General features: G+C 42.0%; 2 protein-coding genes across 18 annotated transcripts in view; one reads left to right on the top strand and one right to left on the bottom strand.

Moving 5' to 3' along the window:
• Positions 1 to 17,371, top strand: part of MAGI3 (membrane associated guanylate kinase, WW and PDZ domain containing 3) — a 266,980-nt gene extending 249,609 nt beyond the window's left edge. For 5 of the 9 annotated variants that reach the window (XM_085023516.1, XM_085023515.1, XM_021090716.2 and 2 more), the window contains 5 exons: positions 1,977 to 2,079; positions 2,810 to 2,936; positions 4,138 to 4,281; positions 12,735 to 12,873; positions 14,393 to 17,371. In XM_085023516.1, coding sequence (XP_084879642.1) covers positions 1,977 to 2,079; positions 2,810 to 2,936; positions 4,138 to 4,281; positions 12,735 to 12,873; positions 14,393 to 15,471 — 1,592 coding nt within the window. In that variant the 3' untranslated portion in view covers positions 15,472 to 17,371. Of the gene's footprint in view, positions 1 to 1,976; positions 2,080 to 2,809; positions 2,937 to 4,137; positions 4,282 to 12,734; positions 12,874 to 13,697; positions 13,789 to 14,392 lie in introns of all 9 variants that reach the window. The other 4 variants (XM_085023519.1, XM_085023520.1, XM_005655429.4 and 1 more) reach the window with 1 other exon arrangement.
• The window catches only part of PHTF1 (putative homeodomain transcription factor 1), a 74,869-nt gene continuing 68,396 nt past the window's right edge, over positions 13,965 to 20,437 (bottom strand). For 5 of the 9 annotated variants that reach the window (XR_014844471.1, XR_014844475.1, XR_014844477.1 and 2 more), the window contains 3 exons: positions 19,238 to 19,349; positions 15,362 to 15,472; positions 13,965 to 14,569 (listed from right to left, as the gene is read on the bottom strand). The gene's annotated coding sequence lies outside the window, so the exon portion shown is untranslated. Of the gene's footprint in view, positions 14,570 to 15,361; positions 15,473 to 19,237; positions 19,350 to 19,560; positions 19,646 to 20,437 lie in introns of all 9 variants that reach the window. The other 4 variants (XR_014844473.1, XR_014844476.1, XR_014844472.1 and 1 more) reach the window with 3 other exon arrangements.

The raw sequence follows: 20,437 nt of genomic DNA, 5'->3' as shown, positions 1-20,437 counted from the left end.
AAAAAAAAAAAAAAATTCATGCTCCATTCTGCCTTCTTGGAATTCCTGGAACATTTGACTTTTAAGAGGAGCGATAGCCCTCTGGATAAGTTCTGCAGAGGCTGGTCCTCCATCTCTACACCTGGTCCAATTTTTGAAATCCGCAGAGACACATGCCCAGCGGGCAGAGCATCAGAAATCCTTGGGGGTTGCCCCAGCCTAGCTTAGATCATTAATCTCCTCTGATACTGTCTATACTCTTGCCTGTGTTTTCAGAGTACGAAAAGTTACAAGAAGTTCTTAAATAAGAATGCATTATTTATGTTTTTAGTCCCTAGTACTTTGAAGAGAAACAGCTTAATCCGAGCCATAAAATAGTGATGCATTGAGCAACCCTGAAGTCACAGCTGTCTCCATAGAGGTTGCTTCCTAAACATTCATACTCCTTGTCTTTCACATCAGTCTTGCTCTCATCATATTCTGAAATTCAGTTTATATCAGTATCTACGTGTCCTAACCTAAAAATGGCCCCTACATGGAACATTTTTGCTAAGTTAGGTAAATATTTCAGAATGTACACTTGAAGAGAAATATAGCCCCAACCATCTTGATGATTATGATAATAATAATCTAAATAGTGATTTTGATGTAAACATCCACATAGCGAACATGATGTCCCAGGTACTGTTCCAAGCATGTACCTTGATGCGCTCATTTCATACAATGGCCCCATGAGGTACTTCCCTTTTTATAGTGAGATGGTTAGAAGCACAGAAAATTTAAGTAATTCGTTCAAGGACACAGAGCTAGTAAATGATGAGGTCAGATATAAACCTCCTCAATCTTGCTCCTAAGTTCACAGTCTTAATCATTAAGCTATGCTCGCTCTCTCTCTGATATACATGTATTTTTTTTTTGTCTTTTTAGGGCCAAACCCACGGCATATGGAGGTTCCCAGGCTAGGGGTCCAGTCAGAGCTGTTGCTGCCAGCCTACACCACAACCACAGCAACTCGGGATCCAAGCCACATCTGTGACCTACACCACAGCTCACAGCAACGCTGGATCCTTAACCCACTGATTGAGACCAGGGATCAAACCCATGTCCTCATGGGTGCTAGTTGGGTTCGTTAACCACTGGGCCACAATAGGAACTCCTCTTTTTGATATTATAAATATCCTATGTTTTGAAATGTGGGCCGGATAAAACATTAGAAATTTCAGCTTTAAAAAGATGAGTCTGGGAGTTTCCTGGTGGCCTAGTGGTTAAAGGATCCTGTGTTGTAACTGTTGTGGCTCAGGTTCCATCTGACAACCTTGAGAGTGTCTTTTAAAAGCTGTCCTTCCCATGAATTGGCATCCAGTTTTAGATACAAGCAGTTGCTGTGCTTAGTTATGAAATCTGCCTTCAAGGAACAACAGGAGGCCTGGAGCTGTTGAGGCTGCTACAGAAACAAATGGTCCTTTTTCACTTATGTCTGTGCTCTTAGGAAACAGAATCAGTCAACTCGTTATAAACATTTGTCAACACTCAGGATGATTGTATAAATTTGTCTTTGATATTAGTGTCAGGTAAAATAACCACTCCTGTATAAAAGATGCAGGTTAAAGATATGAGTGTGGTTTCCAGACTGGCCCCCACACTCCAGCGTTCCTGAGACGTGTCCCTGTCGGCTAGAGTGGTTACCAGCTCTGCACTCCGGAAACGGGCTGCCAGAGAGTCCCCGGAGCTCAGGCCTCTAGCCAGTGCGGAGTTTGTCCATTTCCGATGTTGATGTTGTGTGGACGACCAGAACAAACCTACACATCAGCCGGAAGCCACAGGGGCAAAGACGTTAACGTTCCAGTTGCAGGCAGGTGACAACAGTGCTGCTCGTGTGACGTCACCACCGTCAGGAAGGCCGTAGCCACGCGTCAGGTCATCCTGTCCATAGAGCCCCTCGGCCTCCACGTTTTTATGTACAAACTCTCAAGTCTGTTGCTTTCTCCTTTGAACAGAGCATCTTGGCCCACCCTCGGGAACAAACTCCGCCAGGCAAAGCCCAGCCCTGCAGCACCGGCCCATGGGACAGTCACAGGCCAACCACCTGCCTGGGGACAGGTGGGGCTGCGCTTCTCAAGTTTCGGGGTTTTTTTCTTGCCCCCCCCCCAACCCCTGTCTCCATATGGTCCTGCGGGAGCAGCCAGTAAGGGTGACGTGAAACCTCTGCTCCCTGTACGCCCACCACCCCTCAGCCCTTGTCCCAGAGGCAGCCTGGGTGCAGTAACCATCAGACCATGCGGATGGGTGGGGGTTCGAAAGAAGGCCCGCAGCACCCGCTCTGCTGCTCAGTTTCGCAGGGGAGCCCAGATGCGCACGGATCGCCATCCTCTGACCTGCGCGGAACAGGGCAGTATTTGTGCATATGTCTTTCCTCTTGGGTTAAAAATATTAGCCATGAACCAGAAACTAAATTGCCGGAAACTGAGCGTCTTCTCAGGCCTTGGTGCTACAGGAGAGCCATTTTTCTCTGTGAGAAGGTCCGTTTGTCTGCCCTCTGGTTCAGTGACTTGAGTGCAGCTTTCTTTAATACACACGGCACTGAGACGCCCTTCACCCCAAAACGAAGCAAAACAAAGCGTGGGGCTGCTGCCAGACTCAGCCCCGCTAGGGTTAACGGCCAGGTTTTTGCCTGGCATCCCTCTGCTTCTGGAGAGCCGGTCCTTACAGCAGGTTTTCCGAGCGAGAGGGGCAGGGTCCGGCTTTTAAAAGAAAAAGCGATCTGCCTTTCCTTTTAGGCCGTTTTTCGTTTTCTCAGTTCAGGGAGTGATTAGGTTTCTCTCTCCTGTAGAAGCGCCACAGAAGGTGAGGTTGGAAAGGACGTCCCCACTTCGTACAGACACTCCTGGTCTGACCACAAGCACCTGGCGCAGCCCGACACGGCGACGATCTCGGTCGTAGGCGGTCGGCACAATCAGGTAACAGCCCCGCAGACGCAGACGCAGGCTGTTCTTCTCAGTTGCTGGATCCCTGACATCGGTGGATTTTAATTGCAAATCAGTTCAGATAAATGTGTTCCCCACATGAGTCATTCCTAAGGACCTCCTGGGTAGTTGGCATTCTGTTGGTGTCTGTGAGAACACAGACTGAAAGAGAAGTTTACCCTCCATTGGAGGAATCGGAACCTCTAGTTAATTTCCTAGAAATAGCAGTGTTCTGGCTCGTCAGAGTAGGATGGGGGGGGTCTTTTTTCAGGAAAATTAGTCAAAATCTACTTAAAGGAAGCACTTTCCAAAATTCTGTTCTGCTGCACATTGACCAACTAGTAGAGAAGATGTGAGGTCTTCAAATTGATCTAGGCTGCATTTATAGAAATTACGTAGCCCCTCAACCAAAACTTACCTTCCTTCCTATGATACAGAAGTGAATACTGCTATCATATGATATCACTTATATGTGGCATCTAAAAAAAAATAACGAGGGCGTTCCTGTCGCGGCGCAGTGAAAATGAATCTGGCTGGTAGCCATGAGGATGCAGGTTCGATCCCTGGCCTTGCTTAGTGGGTCAGTGATCTGGTGTTGCTGTGAGCTGCGGTGGGTCACAGACGCAGCTTGGATCGCCTGTGGCTGTGGTGAGGGCCTGCAGCTGTAGCTCCGATTCAGCCCCTAGCCTGGGACCTTCCATATGCTGTATGCGGCCCTAAAAGAAAGCAAAAAATAAATAAATAAAAATTTTTAATTTTTTTTAAAAAGATACAAACTCAATTACAAAACAGAAATAGACTCACAGACTTAGAAAACAAACTTATGGTTACCAAAGGGAGTAGTGGGGGTTGGGAGGGGGGAGAAATTAGGAGTTTGAGAGTTATATATATATCCACACCACTGTATATAAAATAAACAACATGGACCTACTGTATGGCACAGGGAACTATATTCAGTGTCTTGTAATAACTTATAATGGAAAAGAATCTGAACAAAGAATATACACGTGAGTGTGCAAAACTGAATCACTTGAAACTAACACCGGATTGTAAATGAATAATACTTCAGCAACAACAAAAAAGAAATGCATATTGAGACTATAAATCATTTCTTCCAGCCATCAAAGCAGTGTTTCTTGAGGCTTAATACAGTGGCCCATGCAGACTTGTTTCTCTTACACTCCTTTCTGTCTAGAGCCTTGGCTGTTACCCAGTGGAGCTGGAGCGAGGCCCCCGGGGCTTTGGCTTCAGCCTCAGGGGCGGGAAGGAGTACAACATGGGGCTCTTCATCCTGCGTCTCGCCGAGGACGGTCCTGCCATCAAAGACGGCAGAATTCACGTGAGTCGCCTTCTTGCAGCCTTTGGTTCTGGCTCCAGACCGGAAACTTCTGAAAATAGGTGATGAAAGGGAACGCAGAGACCTCCTGAATCTATGAAGCAAGATTTTCCATCACTAAAGCCTGAAGGGCAGATGCTCGTGATTTCCTTCCCCGCGGGTGCGGTCCGGCATCACAGCGATGCCGCTTTGGCTGCATTGACGTTGGTCAGGAAGAGAAAATCATTTTTTACGTACAGAGTCAACATTCAAAGGCAAATGGATAATAAATGTACCTTCATCTTATTAAGTGTCTTGGGGGAACCAGGATGAAACAGATTCATTGACTTCTTCCAAAAACAATAGGCCCAAGATTTTCGTTCTTCCTCTTAGCATCTTCTGGAGGCAGCCAGAGATGGAAAAGCATGACTCTCCCAACCTTTACTATCATTCGCAGGACTGGAAGTCACATCAGCAGTGTTCTAGCATAGCTGTTCTCGAGGCTGCAACACTGTAGCTTTGTTTTGTTTTTTGGTTTGGGGTTTGTTTGTTTGTCTTTTTAGGGCCACACCCGGGGCATATGGAGGTTGGGGGTCATATCAGAGCCGTAGCCACTGGCCTACATCAGAGCCACAGCAACTCAGGATCCGAGCCACGTCTGCAACCTACACCACAGCTCAGGGCAACGCTGGATCCTTAACCCACTAAGTGAGGCCAGAGATGAAACCTGGGTCCTCATGGATACTAGTCAGATTCACTTCCCCTGAGCCACAACGGGAACTCCACGCTGTAGCTTAGTCCAGAGCATTGCGGGCCAAATTGTGTGTGGATCTGCATGAGATGTTTTCCTTCCCTCTCTGTCACTTAAAGGAATCTACACTTGCTGGCCTCAATTTTTAAAAAACAGTTCATTCACTGATACTCGGTTAGGTTATACACTAAACATTTCTAAATCTGGGCAGCATTCATCCCTGCTACTCAAGAGAACTTTGGACTTCATCTCTCTACTACCCTAAGCTTCAGGGAAGGAGGAATTTTTCTTTCTCTTCTTCTTTTTTTCTCTTTTAACCATGTAAACTAGTTAGCAAGGCAAATGATGCTGGGATACTGTTAGATGGTATATTCTCATAATGATTAGAAAAGTCTTCTGGGTGATTGCAGTTTTGAATTTGCCACATCACTGCTCCCCTTCCCTCACTCATTTCATAAACATGTACTGAGCGTTTGCTTTACCCAAGGACTTAGACATCGTACTGAAGGCCTCAGGAGAGTAACCCCCAAACAAGAGAGCATCCTTTCTCTGGATGGCTGACTAGACTTTTGTACAAGTTCAAAGGTGGGTATGAACAGAGCCAATTTCACAGAATAGGTGGCATCGACGGTGGGTAGGAATTGAATAGGGAGAAATGAAGGAAAGAACACAGTCCAGGCTGAAGAAATGAGCAAAAGGGTAAAACTAAGCAAGTACACACTGCATAGAGGGAACTACCCAGTGGTCAGGTTTACCTGGAGTCTGTTTAGAAACTTCATAGGGGAATAAAGAAAGAAGAATATAAAAGTAGGCTGGCTCAACACTATGTACATCTAAGAGAATGGGAAGTCCCAGAAGGCTTTTGAGCCATGAGTTCCCTCTCAGAGCGATACGCTGGTGCACTGGGTCTGTTAGTGTGTAGGATGGGTGAGGGGGTAGAGCCCGCTGTAGAGAAGGCATCCGGTCGTAGTGGTGGGAGTGTAATTTGAATGGTCACCCTGAACAAAAGACCAGTTTCGATGACTGACAAGTATTGAATGAGTGAAGAATGAAGGAAAAGAAAGAGGAAGGACGGCTTAGAGGCTTCGCCCTGTGCTGCGCACTGTGGGCAAAATGCTAGGGAGGCCAGTGGGAGGAAGGACGTGGCGAAACTGATGATCTCTTAAGTTTGGGTCATGTTGAAGGACCAGCACCATGAGCAGGTGTAAATATTTAGCAGGCCGTTAGGACGAGAGGTCACGTCCCAGGTTGTGGCATCAAGCAGACAGAGGTGATGACTGCTGCTGCCTCTGTGGATGCAATCCCCAAAGGGGAAAATCGAGAGAGGTGTGAGCAGGGGCAGGACTCTGGGGAAGGCCTGTCATGAGTGGGCCAGAGAAGGCAGAGAAAATGGGGAGGGTGAGACTGGGGAGCAGCAGACCAGAGCTGGAGAGGGGGGCCGATGGCCCATCCGTGCCTGTAGCTGAAGCTGATCAAGAGCTGCTGGCTCTCCCCACAGTTCACGTTCTTGTAGAGACAGTTGAATAATGTGGGGAGAACATGGGTTGGAAATCAGATAGGACAAGGCTCGGACTCCAGTTTGGCCACCCTGCAGCCATGTACAGTTGGGTATCTTCTCTGAACCTCAGTTTCCTAATCTGTAAAACACACATGTACATGTAAAATACACATTTATTTACATGTCGTCTTAAAGTTTTAGTAAGAGCAGTTTGAGGCACTGTTAAATCTGGAGTTTTTCTTAAAAGTCACCTATTGTAGGAGTTCCCATTGTGGCACAGTGGAAATGAATCCGACTAGGAACCATGAGGTTGTAGGTTCGATCCCTGGCGTCATTCAGGGATCTGGTGTTGCCGTGAGCTGTGGTGTAGGTCGCAGACATGGCTCAGATCCTGTGGCTGTGGTGTAGGCCGGCAGCTGTAACTCTGATTTGACCCCTAGCCTGGGAACCTCCATATGCCACAGGTGGGGCCCTAAAAAGCAAAAAACAAAACAAAAACACCTATTGTTATCACAAAAATCCAATTAAACTAAAAAATGAGGATATAATTGAAATGTTGGTTTCAGTAGAATCCTCGATGTACTAATCTCATCAAATAAAAGGCAAACAGAGGCCTTGAAGGATTCACAGTCTATTTCTGAAACACAGTATTCTTTATAAATGATCAGAAATTTTAGAATGCTATGATTGAATCAGCTTGAATTTAAAAAAAAAAAAAAAACTCTGAGATTTGAAAACAAAAATAAGCTCTTAACAGCTGTGCCCAGGTTTGTTCTAAACTCTTAAGAAAATAGGTCTGTGTTTCAGGGAATTGTTTTTCTGGCGACTAAATTATCAAAAGCTTGACTTGGCATGACGATCATGGGAGCTTTGTTGATGACAAGTGACTCAGGTGGCCCCAAAGAACTGAGCGTTTTTCTCCAGCCGACACTGCCCCTGAGCAGCCTCTTGTCTCCGTGGCCTCCTGTGTTTTTTCTGTTAGGCTGACAACTGTTGTGCTTGTACTGTAGCACCTGAAATAGTGCCCTGAATATTGCTAGTAGGTGCTCCATAGATATTTGTTGAAAGAATAGGGTGATAGGGTGCATGGTTGATATTTCCAGAAAAGAACTTTTTTTCAATATTTGAGATTAACTCCCAGAACTTATTACTGGGTAGACAGGACTTGCGCAAACACATATAACAGTGGAATTCCCTAAAGGAAGAAAATGTTAACTTTTAATATAGCTGGAAAGCTGTTGAGAGGATCTGTACGTTTAGTGTGTCTTCAGCTGGTCCTTAAGTCCTGTTAAGACTTGAGAGGTGATAAAAAGGTTCTGGGCTGAGGGAATGAGAAATCAGCTGAATGGGAGAAGTTCCTATCAGAGAAGAGTGCCCGACTTCAGTATTTATCGGAGAATCAGATTTGGCAAATATTAAGAGTCTGCTCTCTTCGAGACAATGTGTTTTCACTTGTACTGGTTTTAGTCTCACAGAAACCCCGTGAGGAAGGTGGCATCATCCCCACTTAAGGATTGAAAACGGGGGCTCCAGGAAACTAAGTCACAGCCATGGTGGGACCTGGTGGGACCTGGGTCCCTGGTCCCTCACCACTTTGTGTGCCTTCATGTCAGGCCCTGGCTTGTGTCATTTACACGTGATGCCTTTGTGGGAGGCATGTAGTTTCTTAATGGGTTATAAGACAATGTAAGCAATGTGTTAGAAATATGGTTTTTCATTTTATTTTTTAAGTAAGAGTTGCAGCATTTATTTCAGGTTCTCTCTTGATTTTTTTGGGGGGGGGGTATTTTTTTTCTTTTTTGCCACACAGGCAGTATGTGGGAGTTCCAAGGCTGAGGATCAAACCTACACTATACCAGAGCCACAGCAGTGAGAACACAGGAGCCTCAACCCACTGGGCCATCAGAGAGCTCCACCGTTTTTTCATTTTAATACATTTTTAGTGGATGTTGTTTTAAAAATTATAGGGCTATCTAAAAAGAGTGACCTTTTTTTAAAAAAGGAACACAATTTTCTTTATCCTTCTTCTTTTCTCCTTTTGATTCTATTTTTTTCTCCCTTTTATTTCTCTCTTCTCCCATAATTCCATTTTTCAATAACACAAAAACCTGATCTTGAGGGAGTTGCCATCGTGGCGCAGCGGAAACAAATCCGACTAGGAACCCTGAGGTTGCGGGTTCGATCCCAGGCCTCACTCTGTGGGTTAAGGATCCGGCGTTGCCGTGAGCTGTGGTGTAGGTTGCAGATGCAGCTCGGATCTGGAGTTGCTGTGGCTGTGGCGTAGGCTGGTGGCTACAGCTCTGATTAAACCCCTAGCCTGGGGAACCTCCATATGCCATGGGTGTGGCCCTAAAAAAAAAAAAAAAAAAGACAAAACAAAAAAACCTCCCCTTGAGTATTTTTTTATCAAAAGATATATTCCCCATTTATTTTTTCTTATCAGATTTAATTACATTTTATTTTTAAAATATTTTTCATTTTTTCTATTATAGTTGATTCACAATGTTTGTCAGTCTCTGCTGTGCAGCAAAGTGACACAGTCATTCATACACACACATTCTTTTTCTCACATTATCTTCCATCATGTTCCATAACAAGTGACTAGATATAATTCCCTGTGCTGCAGAGCAGGATCTCATTGCTTCTCCACTCCAAATGCAATAGTTTGCATCTACTAACCCCATATTCCCAGTCCATCCCACTCCCTCCCCTTCCCCCTTGGCAACCACAAGTCTGTTCTCTATGTCCATAAGTTTGTTTCATTTCTGTGGAAAGTTTCATTTGTGCCATATATTATATTCCAGATATAAGTGATGCCATATGGTATTTGTCTTTCTCTTTCTGACTTCACTTAGTTTGAGAGTCTCTAGTTCCATCCATGTTGCTGCAAATGGCATTATTTTGTTCTTTTTTATGGCTGAGTAGTATTCCATTGTGTATACATACCATGTCTTCTTAATTCATTCATCTGTTGATGGGCATTTGCATTGTTTCTATATCTTGGCTATTGTGAATAGTGCTGCAGTGAACATACAGGTGCATGTATCTTTTTCAAGGAAAGCTTCATCCAGATATATGCACAGGGGTGGGATTGTTGCATCATACGTTTGTTTTATATTTCATTTTCTGAGGTACTTCCATACTATATTCCATGGTGGTTATACCAGTTTACATTCCTACCAACAGCGAAGGAAGGTACCCTTTTCTCCACATGTTCTCCAGCATTTGTTATTTGTGGACTTATTAATGATGGCCATTCTGACTGGTGTGAGGTGGTACCTCATAGTAGTTTTGATTTGCATTTCACTGATAATCAGTGATGCTGAGCATTTTTTCATGTGCTCGTTGGTCATCTGCATATCTTCTTTGGAGAAATGTCTATTTGCCCATTTTTCAATTGGGTTGTTGGTTTTTTTTTTGCTGTTGAGTTGTATAAGTTGTTTGTATATTTTAGAGATTAAGCCCTTGTCAGAGGCATCATTTGAAACTATTTTCTCCCATTCCATAGGTTGTCTTTTGGTCTTTTTTTATGGTTTACTCTGCTGTGCAAAAAGCTGTCAGTTTGATTAGGTCCCATTGGTTTATTTTTGTTTTTATTTCTGTTGCCTTAGGAAATTGACCTAAGAAAGCATTTGTAAGGTTGATATCAGAGAGTGTTTTGCCTGTGTTCTCTTCTAGGAGTTGATGGTATCTTGTCTTATGTTTAAGTCTTTAAGCCATTTTGAGTTTATTTGGGGGCATGGTGTGAGGGTGTGTTCCAGTTTCATTGATTTACAAGCAGCTGTCTAGTTTTCCCAGCACCACTTGCTGAAGAGACAGTCTTTTTCCCATTTTATATTCTTGCCTCCTTTGTCAAAGATTAATTGACCGTAGGTATCTCTGTTTATTTCTGGGTTCTCTATTCTGTTCCATTCGTCTGTATGTCTGCCCTTGTACCACTACCATACTGTACTGTACACCTTTGAATTTAACAAACTTTTAAAAGAATGTTTACATTTCCCTCTCAAAGGTGTGATTTTTTTTTTTTTTTTTTGTCTTTTCTAGGGCTGCTCTCGTGGCATATGGTGGTTCCCAGGCTAGGGGTCCAATCGGAGCTGTAGCCGCCGGCCTACACCACAGCCACAGCAACACAGGATCCGAGTCACATCTGCAACTTACACTGCAGCTCACAGCAACGCAGGATCCTTAACCCACTGAGCAAGGCCAGGGATCGAACCTGCAACCTCATGGTTCCTAGTCAGATTCGTTAACCACTGTGCCACGATGGGAACTCCGAAGGTGTGATTTTTTTAATCTTTAACTTTGTATAGTCCAATTTAGAACCTTTTCCCCTTCTGAGGGCCTCTCTACCATAAATCCTAAAGTCTTGGCTTTCCTCTGTTTTCCCCTAATTTAGTTTCAAAGTTAAACAAAAATGACACCTGGTGGCAGATCTGTTCAATTACAAGTTTATACTTGTGCTGAAAGAATAATATGCAGATTTGGACAGTGAATTTAAGCCAAAGAATTAACTGAAATTAATTATAACCTCAATCATGTTTTTACAAGCTGTACCCAAAGCATACCCCAAATAGTATCTACTTTAATTTTCATTTCTTTAACATATCTGGTGCTGATTTGCCATCTGTCTTTCCCCATGAAAATAATTTTTCTTCAGTCACTTATTAAAGGAAATGGCCGTCCTTTTATTTATATACCTACTCTGTATATAGAGGTTTTTATGAATTAGGGTTAGCCTTTTTTTTCCCATTCTGTTTATTAACATCTTACTTTAAGGGTTTTTCCCCCCACTTTATATATTAAATCCATCTGTCTTGTGATATCCTCTGTTTCTTCAAGAGTAAGACTCTCATCTCTTTTTTTCCCCAAAAAATATGCCGCACAACTCGTTCTATTTTCTGTTTCATAGTTTACATGAAAATTTTTTTGCATTGTATAGAATGGGGTGCAGCCTACAGGTGAACCTTCTTCATCCTAATACACTTTAAAATCTTTTTTTGAAAACCAGAAAATAGATCATTTGAAAACTAACACTTATTTGTGCTTGGCGGATGATCGTATTTTTATCTCATTAAATCATCCCGGCAACCCCAGGAGGTAGGGAGGTACTCGTGTTACCCCTGCTGAATGGAGGGGAAAAGGAGAGCCCGCCGCAGGCCCGGGTCGGGCCCACAGTGAAGCGCAGACACCGTGACCCCAGAGCCCAGCTTCTGAGCCCTCGTGCTCTGCCGCAGTCGTGGATACACAGCTGTTCTACCAGCCTTTGTGAAAGAATTATTGCATCCGCTGCTGTTATTTCTGGCTTGTATTTCTTTAGTAAGCTTTTACAAATACTTAATTGTCTTTTGACATTTCAGTAATTGTCCATTGTTCACTTTTTGTTTTTGAAGCCAATTCCCTTCAGTTGCTTGTCACCTTGAAATACAGCTTAAAATCTGGAATACATTTTAAAATCATTACCATCATTATCTTTAAGCTGTCAGGTCCTTTGCAAAAGTTATACATCACTCATTCATATTTTTCCTTTTTTTTTTTTTTTTCCAAACTGGAGACATTTCCAGTAAATAGCAGTGGGGTTCTGAGGGATCTTGTTCTCATCTCTAGTTGTTTTCTAGGGAACTTACTATAAAGTTAGGAAGTATAAGCCAGCTTTGGTTTTAAATAAGTATTCATAGCAGTATATTCTCCAAGCTGAATTTCTCAGTTTTAATAAGTATTTCGTTTATCTACTGCCTCATATACATAGTGGCAACGCAAAGGGAGGAGTGGACACTTCTCCCTGGAGGCCAGGAAAGGCTTCAAGACACGGAGCTCCCTGCCTGGGTTTTAGGATGTTCAGCTCAAGTTCACACGTGGATTAATCAGGCAGCCCCCTGGCATCATGTTGGTCATAGAGCCTTCACCTCTTCCACCACTTAACCTCAGGTTAAGGTTAATTAGGATTGAATTCTGGATTTCAAGATGCCCAGGAACTGCTTACTAGTCATAGAAACATTTATAGAGTAAATAAAACTGGACCTTGTCTCTTCCTGTTGCTGCCGTCTGTCCACTCCTCCTCTCCGTGAGCATGATAGCACCGTGGATGAGCGAAATATTTCACAGACAGGAGAGAGTCATTCCGTGGAGCTGGGGCCGGGGTGGGAGGGACTCCAGGGTTGACAGCCCATAGAGCAGCTCTGAAGGAGGATGCGGAGTTGCATGTGATTTCTGTGAATGTTTCCCGTCTAGGTTGGTGACCAGATTGTTGAAATCAATGGGGAACCTACTCAAGGCATCACACATACTCGAGCAATTGAGCTCATTCAGGCCGGTGGAAATAAAGTTCTTCTTCTTTTGAGGCCAGGAACTGGCTTGATACCTGACCATGGTAAGTGAAGGAGCTCCCCTGTTGCTGAAAGGCTGAGAGGGTGTCAGGGAGGGGGCAGCAGCAGCAGAAGGAAAAGGAATATCTATTTGGAGGAGACAGATGGTTTACTAGCTCATTCAAAGGTAACCACCAGAACACCTACAGTTAGTTACACAGCATAGCTCTTATAAATAATAATATTACAAAATAAGTGACTTTTTGTAGGACTTTGGTTAGTATAGAATATATACAAAACTAGTTTCAACAGAAAACAGTTGCTTGTATAGAAAAATATGCTGTAAAGAACAAGAATATTAGAGACAAATTATTTTAATGTCATAAAAAAGCATTTGAAATCTTTTCAGGTGTTTTTTCCCCCCAATAGTATGATAAGTTCCGTAATGAGCAGCATAAGAACTTTAGGCTTTTCTAGTCACTTGTCAAAAATTAGTTGCTATGGCCTTACTTGGAGACAAGGAGTTGGACCTGGGGCCATACCTGTACTCCTGGACTGATCTGATTAATTGCTTGGTTTCAGCATGTGTTTTGGAAATATCACAGTATTTGAGAGTCAGTGTCTTTCAATGAGTGCAGTAGTCTGGAGATAAAATACACCACTTAGCACTTGTCCCTTCTAGTTTCCATCCCTTCCCCCCAGAGAGCTTTTGAGGGATAAGAGTAGCCATGACCTCCTACAGTGCCCTTCCAGCCTGTGATCCTCTGACTGTATTATCTTCCACCATCTGCTTGTAAATCATACGTCCCCAGTGACATCTTTGCTAACTGCACTGTGATTTTTTTTTCTTTTTTTACACAGTCCTAGGCTTTTTCTCTTCCTTCTTCAGGTTTGGCTCCTTCCGGTCTGTGCTCCTACGTGAAACCTGAGCAACATTAAGGCTTTCAGGGCTTTTCTTGGTCTTTCCTTAAAAAGACTTGGTAAATTTGCATGTCTTGTAAATCACTTCCTTCTTTTTTTTTTTTTCTTTTTAATTAAAAATGATGCTATTAAATACATCTACTTCTGTCTTCTGCACTTTTTCAGTTTCCTTTTGACATTAAATTTGACAGCTTAATGCAAGAAAATTATGTACAAATGCCCATGAACTCCATTCTGGTTACCACAGCTTGGTCTCCTTTATTAGTGATTTTGAACTATCCAGCAATAATAGCTAAATCAGTAAGCTATTTGGACCAGGTAATTTGGTCCACTTTAATTATTTAAGTTTTTCATTGGGCTTTTTTACTACTTATAAAGAATTGACACATCATATATTACCTCATTTATTAAACAAAAGTAATTGAAAGATGATACTGTTATTTGGGGTATATATAAAACAACCTACCCTTCATGTATAACTACAGCTGTCGGTATACATCTGCCTTTATAGAGAGAGAGAAAACATAGATCAACTTTATTTATAAAATACTTGGGCTGTTTAGTCAGTACAATTCATATGGCTGTCAAAGTTCAAAATTTAACTGTTCCTGTTTATAATTCAAAATTTAATGATTGATGTTCTACTCAAATCACTTTTTTTAGGTGATTGGGATGTTAATAATCCTTCGTCTTCAAATGTGATTTATGATGAACAGTCATCATTTCCCCCATCTTCACATTCTGCTTCCATATTTGAAGAGTCTCAGGTGCCAGTAACTGAAGAATCTTTAATGAGAGTTCAGATATGCGAAAAGGCAGAAGAATTAAAGGACATTGTGCCTGAAAAGAAAAGCACTTTAAATGAACATCAGTCTGATATAAAACATCAGTCTCTTCTCCATAAAAATGTGAATAAAAGGGATCCACCCAACAGTCATGGGCATGGTGATAAGAAAAATCTCTTGAAAGCAGAAAATGGTGTCACGCAAAGAGGTAGATCTGCTAGTCCCAAAAAGTCAGCCAGTCGACACTCAGAGGAACATTTGGAAAAGATCCCCAGTCCTTTAAAAAATGACCCCAAGAGAAGACCCAGAGATCGATCACTCAGCCCCAGGAAAGGGGAGAACAAGAGCTGTCAGACTGGACCAGATCACTGCAGAAAAGGCAGGGGACGGTCCTCCAGCCCAAAGCAGCAGCCAAAAACCGAAGGCAGCAAAGACCAGTCAAGCATGAGTCGAAGAGCCGGGGGCCATGCCAGCGACCATGCTGAGCAGATCGCAGACAGGAAAGAAAGATCAGGCGTCACCAGGAAAGACGCAACCCAGAGTCAGCTTGGAAAAAGCAGAGCCAGGTCTCCAGAGAAGAAAAGCAAGAGAATGGAGGAAAAGTCTCTTCCATCCCGAAAGACGAATAACATCTCTAGTAGAGTAGTGTCAGAAAATGACAAAGGAAAGAAAGCAACCTTAGGAGAAACAAGTTCGAGTAAAGATGAAACAGGAGAAAATGTCAAAAGAGCAGAAAAGAAGCTGAAGCAGCAACCGGAAGAAAGAATGGTCACAAACAAAATAGAAGATCACAAAGGAAAAGAACTAGAGACGGCCGACAAGAACAAGGAGAGCAGAGGGTTCAAACCTGAAAGCGGTTCTCCAGCTAAGAAAACACCAATAACTCCAGGGCCCTGGAAGGTGCCAAGTGCAAGCAGAGCCACAGGCACTACGGGTGTGGCCGAGAAGCGGTTGTGACCTTTAGTATAAAACAAAGAAAAACAAGTTGTAATCTTCCTAAAAAGCAGCATTCACAGCCCTGCCCACCCCAGCAAAAAAAAAAAAAAAAAATCATTTTTTTCAGAAATTCTGAAACATAGTACATTTTAACTTGAGCATCAAGTTACCTAGGCTGCATGAGGGGCCTTTAGGATTGCTAAGCACCCACTGTCCCCGGCTGGCTGCCCGCCTTGCACTCAGGAAGGAGCTGCCCCTACGCACTCATCTGACGTGTCCTGCTCAGCTGCCCAGCTTGTCCTCCCGAGTGTCTGAACGAACGACATGCTGACACTGACGACGAGGTCACAACTCACTTTATATTTGTGCCAAGTTATCTACTGTATCATGTCTATTCTATCCTTCTCACTCGGCTATTTCCACAGTAATGAAAAAACTAGGTTTGGCTTGGAAGTTGATATTCTCAATAGCATGTTGCATGTTTACAAGAGAGAAATATTTGAGCCCTTGCAGAAGAGATTGTGAATTCATCATTAAGGATGGCCTTCAGCCTCTTCTGACAGCTACTGATGATGTCCCCATTTAAAAATACAACTTCCAAACATCACTACTGGAAAGAAAAAAAGAAAAAAAAACGTAGTTAAATATTGACTTTCTGATGGTTGTTTATTTTAATTCGGCTGGCTAAGGTATTTCAAGGAACTTAAAGATATTACTTACAAATGAATGTTCAAATGAGAAAGAGTTCACCTCCTGCTAGGTTATCCAACCCTAACGTGTTACAGCCTCTCAGGTCACCCTTTTATTTCTGTTATTTTAGGATGAAATCACAAAGAAGCATGTGGAATTATTGCCCCTTGCTATTTGAAGAAAAACTACCAAATTTCCATCTCTGGCTATTTTGATTGTACCAACTACTAAGGCACCAGTCACTAAGACATAGTTGAGGAGGGACTTAATCATGAAGCCAGTTTCACAGTCTGTTGCCAGATGAAGGACCTCCTCATCTGGCAGCAGCAGCACAGAGTCGGGTGTTTCCAAGCAGAACCGTGTAGCCAAGCCCAGCACGTGAGGACAAATGTGACGGCAGACAGCCCCTGCTAGATCCAATTTCAATTTCTAGCTACATTAACTTATTTAAAAATAAGAAAGGGAGACGAAGCACCTGCTTAGCTTACACAAATTTTCAGAATTCTTTCTTTAAAGTCTAAAGATGTTTGTTGGGAGGTGGAGACAGTTTTTAACTCCATAAAATAGACCCAGGTTTCTTAGCCCCTGGAAGCAGCATTCAGTAGCATCTATAAATAAAGGGACATTCTCAGAATACAGCCATTTCCTGGAGTATCTGAACACACTCGTCCTGTCACCTCGGGTTCATCTCATTATTGTGAAACGCATCATGTCCAGGTTCGTCCCTCTCAGAGTCTGACTGTGAAAGTCTCTAATATAACAACTGAATCAGCCCCTGTAGATAAGACATGCTTCCCAGCGTGAGATTTTTGAAATCCCGTTTTCATCCAGAACTATATTTACCCACCTGTTGTCACTACTTGAATAGAGAAAAATTAGAAGGCTTAATAAATGCTAAGAATTTAGTACCACAAAAATGATTTATTTTCCCTATAGTCCACAATTAGTGATAAAAATCCTATTTTTAATGGTTAACTGTGACATAACTTTGATGTCATACATTGTCAGTCAGATGTGGCTCTTTCCTTTCCAAGTAACTTGTCACTGTACTGATTCCTTACTGACTTAGCAATGTGGCCTTGGAATGCTAAGCAAAACATGGATGTACTGGTTGTAAATGTTTATATATTGTACAGTACCTTTATATATACACTTGAGGTTCCGATTAGAGAAAGATCTGTAAATCGCTCGTTATTTTTTATATAGATATTAAAAAAAAAAACAAAAATCAGCTCATGGCCTGCACTTCTTTTACTGTCAGGTTTATTTAATGTTGCTGCTGCTTCTGTTCATAAAGCTGAGTCTCATCACTGTCTGAGTTCTCAAATAGATTCTATCCCTGCAAGTAACAAACATTCATAGCCCCACCATCAGGAAGCCGCCTAGAAGGATGGCTTGCCTTGTATAGCTGGGCTTTTATCTATATGTAAAGCTCGAAATTAGTTTGAGTTGAATATCATTATATCTACTTTGTACCATTCATTTTAAGGAAAGGAGCCTTATAAATAATTTGCTACCTCCAAAGTCCTTTCTTATACTGTCGGGGACAGTAAAGGACTTGTCTTTTGTTATTAGACATTTCTGATGGACAAAGTTGTGTAAGTTAGGTTACCATAAGGTCACAAACTCTTACGTCACTGTCATCAGACTATGACATTTCACACGTTACATTATTTTTAAATCATTTTACTTACTATGGGTTGTACTTACTTGTAGAACGAAGTGTTTTGACTTCACTTAAATTTCCTGGTATGAATAATGCCTAAGACCTATTTCAAGGCCGAGGTTAATTTAATATTCTTAAGGAGGAAAGTTAATTCCTCTCTATCACACAGCGAACGCACACTGAAAATAAACCCCAAACCCCTGGCTCCTAAGCCCCACCATGGAGATGTGTGTCACAGCAAAGCCGGCAGGGTGGCAGCAAGATCATTTAGTTGTTTCAATGGACATATTTTCCTACTGATCGCAATGGCAAAAAAGCTCTGGGAGGCGATTACACTGTCTCCCTAGAGAGATTAGTGAGGAAGATCCTATAATCTTCTTCTAACCTACTTCTATCAAATTATTTGGACCAAGTAGCTTTTGCACAGCGTCAACTCCTATTTCAGAAGTCTTGGACAAAGAAAAGCATTTGGCTTTATTTCTACATGAGAATATCTGGATTATTTTTTAAAAGTCTCATGTAGAAAAAGTTACTTGCATTTAAACAAACAAATGAAGGAGTTCATGTTTAATGTGTCCAACATTCAAAGAGAATTGGGTTTTAAGAAAGCAGGGAGTCCTCAAATTAGTTAAGACTGTCACACAGCTTAACTATTGACCTCCACAAAGATGTGTTTAAGCTGAAGTCTGGTCCAGAGCGAGCTCCAGCAACTAAGCAACACTGGTTGAAAACAGACGAGTTTCAAAACGTGATGTTTCAGTCTGGCATCAAGAATACATCAAAGCAACGCCTTACATCATCCTGGCATGCTCCAATGCTAAGGCCTACTTGTGCTTTTCAAACAATAGCAGATTTATTTATTTAGGCAGCTCTCGACCGGTCATGCTATGGCGGTTTAGCAGCAATGCTGTGTGTGACTGGTTTAAAGCATGCCATAATTACATGAACTCTACAATCTTTGCTTCAGTTAGATCAATCAGTTTAAGATCCCCACTAAGGTGACTCTGTTTTCAGTGTTGCTATACAAAGAGACCCTTAAGAGTAAGACGGGAGTATGAAGGGCTTATGAAGATTAGAATTTATCTGCTAAAGAACTCCGAACCTTTCTCACATATACATTAAAATACAAAAACATAGGGAGTTCCCTGATGGCCTCGCAGTTAAGGACTCAGCAACTATCGCTGCAGTGGCTCAGGTTTGATCCCTGGCCCAGGAACTTCTGAAAGCCATGGCCATGACAAAAAAAGAAAAAAAGCAAAACAAAAACATCGCCAAGTGTGTTCTCATTTGGCCTGAACCTATATTTGTCCAAACACTACTATGGGTATTTGTCTATTTTACAATGTTTGCATCAAAGTCAAGCAGAACTGTAAGCAAATACAGAAACCAAGAGGCTTATTTTGTCCTTGGTAAACAATAACTATTTGTTACCTTGAATAAGACTGTATTACAGCATTTGGGCTCAGGATGTGCTGCAGGAAAGGGAGGGGATTATTGCAATTTGTGAAATTCAAACTTCATTATTCAAGATGGGCACCAATAACTGCAAAAAGCAAAGGATTATTTTAAATGACCAAACTAGTCAATACACGTACAGATGAGATTAATGAATTTACTTCTTGATAATCCCAAAGCGCACACTCTTATTTGGTAGTGAGACCGATTTGGCTCATTATAAAGTCATATATAAAAAATTTCAAAAGTGAATTATACTAATTTGAAAGATTATTTTTACAGTGCACAGGTTCACTTACCTCTAGATACAATAAAACAAAAACACAGCCATATAAGTTTAGACTTTGTAACATATCCTGGTATTTAGAATTTTTTTACTTGTCTCTGAAAGTCAAGAAAAATCATACCCTAATTAGGCAAGGATTTAGTTAAACTTTTCAAAGCGTTTCTAGTATAGATGAGGCATAATGTATATTTAGGAAGTTTGACGTTATACCTCCAAAGCAGTTTTAGAAGGGGTAATTTTCCCCAAAACAACAAATTATAAAAGTAACTTAACAGGGAATTCCCATTGTGGCGCAGCAGGTTATGAAACTGACTAGTATACATGAGGATTCAGGTTCAATCCCCTGGCTTCACTCAATGGGTTAAGGATCCAGCATCGCTGCAGCTGTGGTAGAGGCTGGCGGCTGCAGCTCCAATTAGACTCCTACCCCGGGAACCTCCATATGCTGTGGGTACAGCCCTAAAAAGACCAAAAAAAGGGAAAAAAACTACAGCAATGCACATTATCATTAAATAGCACAAATTCAATGAAAAAGAAGACAACCTTAAAACCGGAGTTTTTAAAAAAAGACATTTCATATAGAAGAAAGTGAAAAGAGTGACAGCAGACTTCTTGACAAAAGCAGTGCAATCCAAGAGGCAATACAGCAACCGTATCTTTAAAACTACAATTTTATGCCTAGCAAAATGTCCTTCAAACATAGAGATTCAAAATCTTTCTCTCTATACACCTTACTAAAAAGATTTTGAATTTTTATCTTCTAAGTAGATTAATAGATTCTAAATGATAAGACCTGCATTTCAGAAAAGACAACATTAGCTTTTGAGATGAACAGATGGGAATGGGGGAGAGGGGCCACGATATGCAAGAGCAGAAAAGCATCATCTTTT

Source organism: Sus scrofa, chromosome 4 (assembly GCF_054392235.1).
Source record: "Sus scrofa isolate SSC_HxYL_T2T_F1_AM1 chromosome 4, Sscrofa_HxYL_maternal_Yorkshire_Landrace_v2.0, whole genome shotgun sequence".
Classification (NCBI taxonomy): Eukaryota; Metazoa; Chordata; class Mammalia; order Artiodactyla; family Suidae; genus Sus; species Sus scrofa.
Note: the sequence above shows the minus strand (reverse complement) of the source record. Positions and strands in the feature narration are given on the sequence as shown.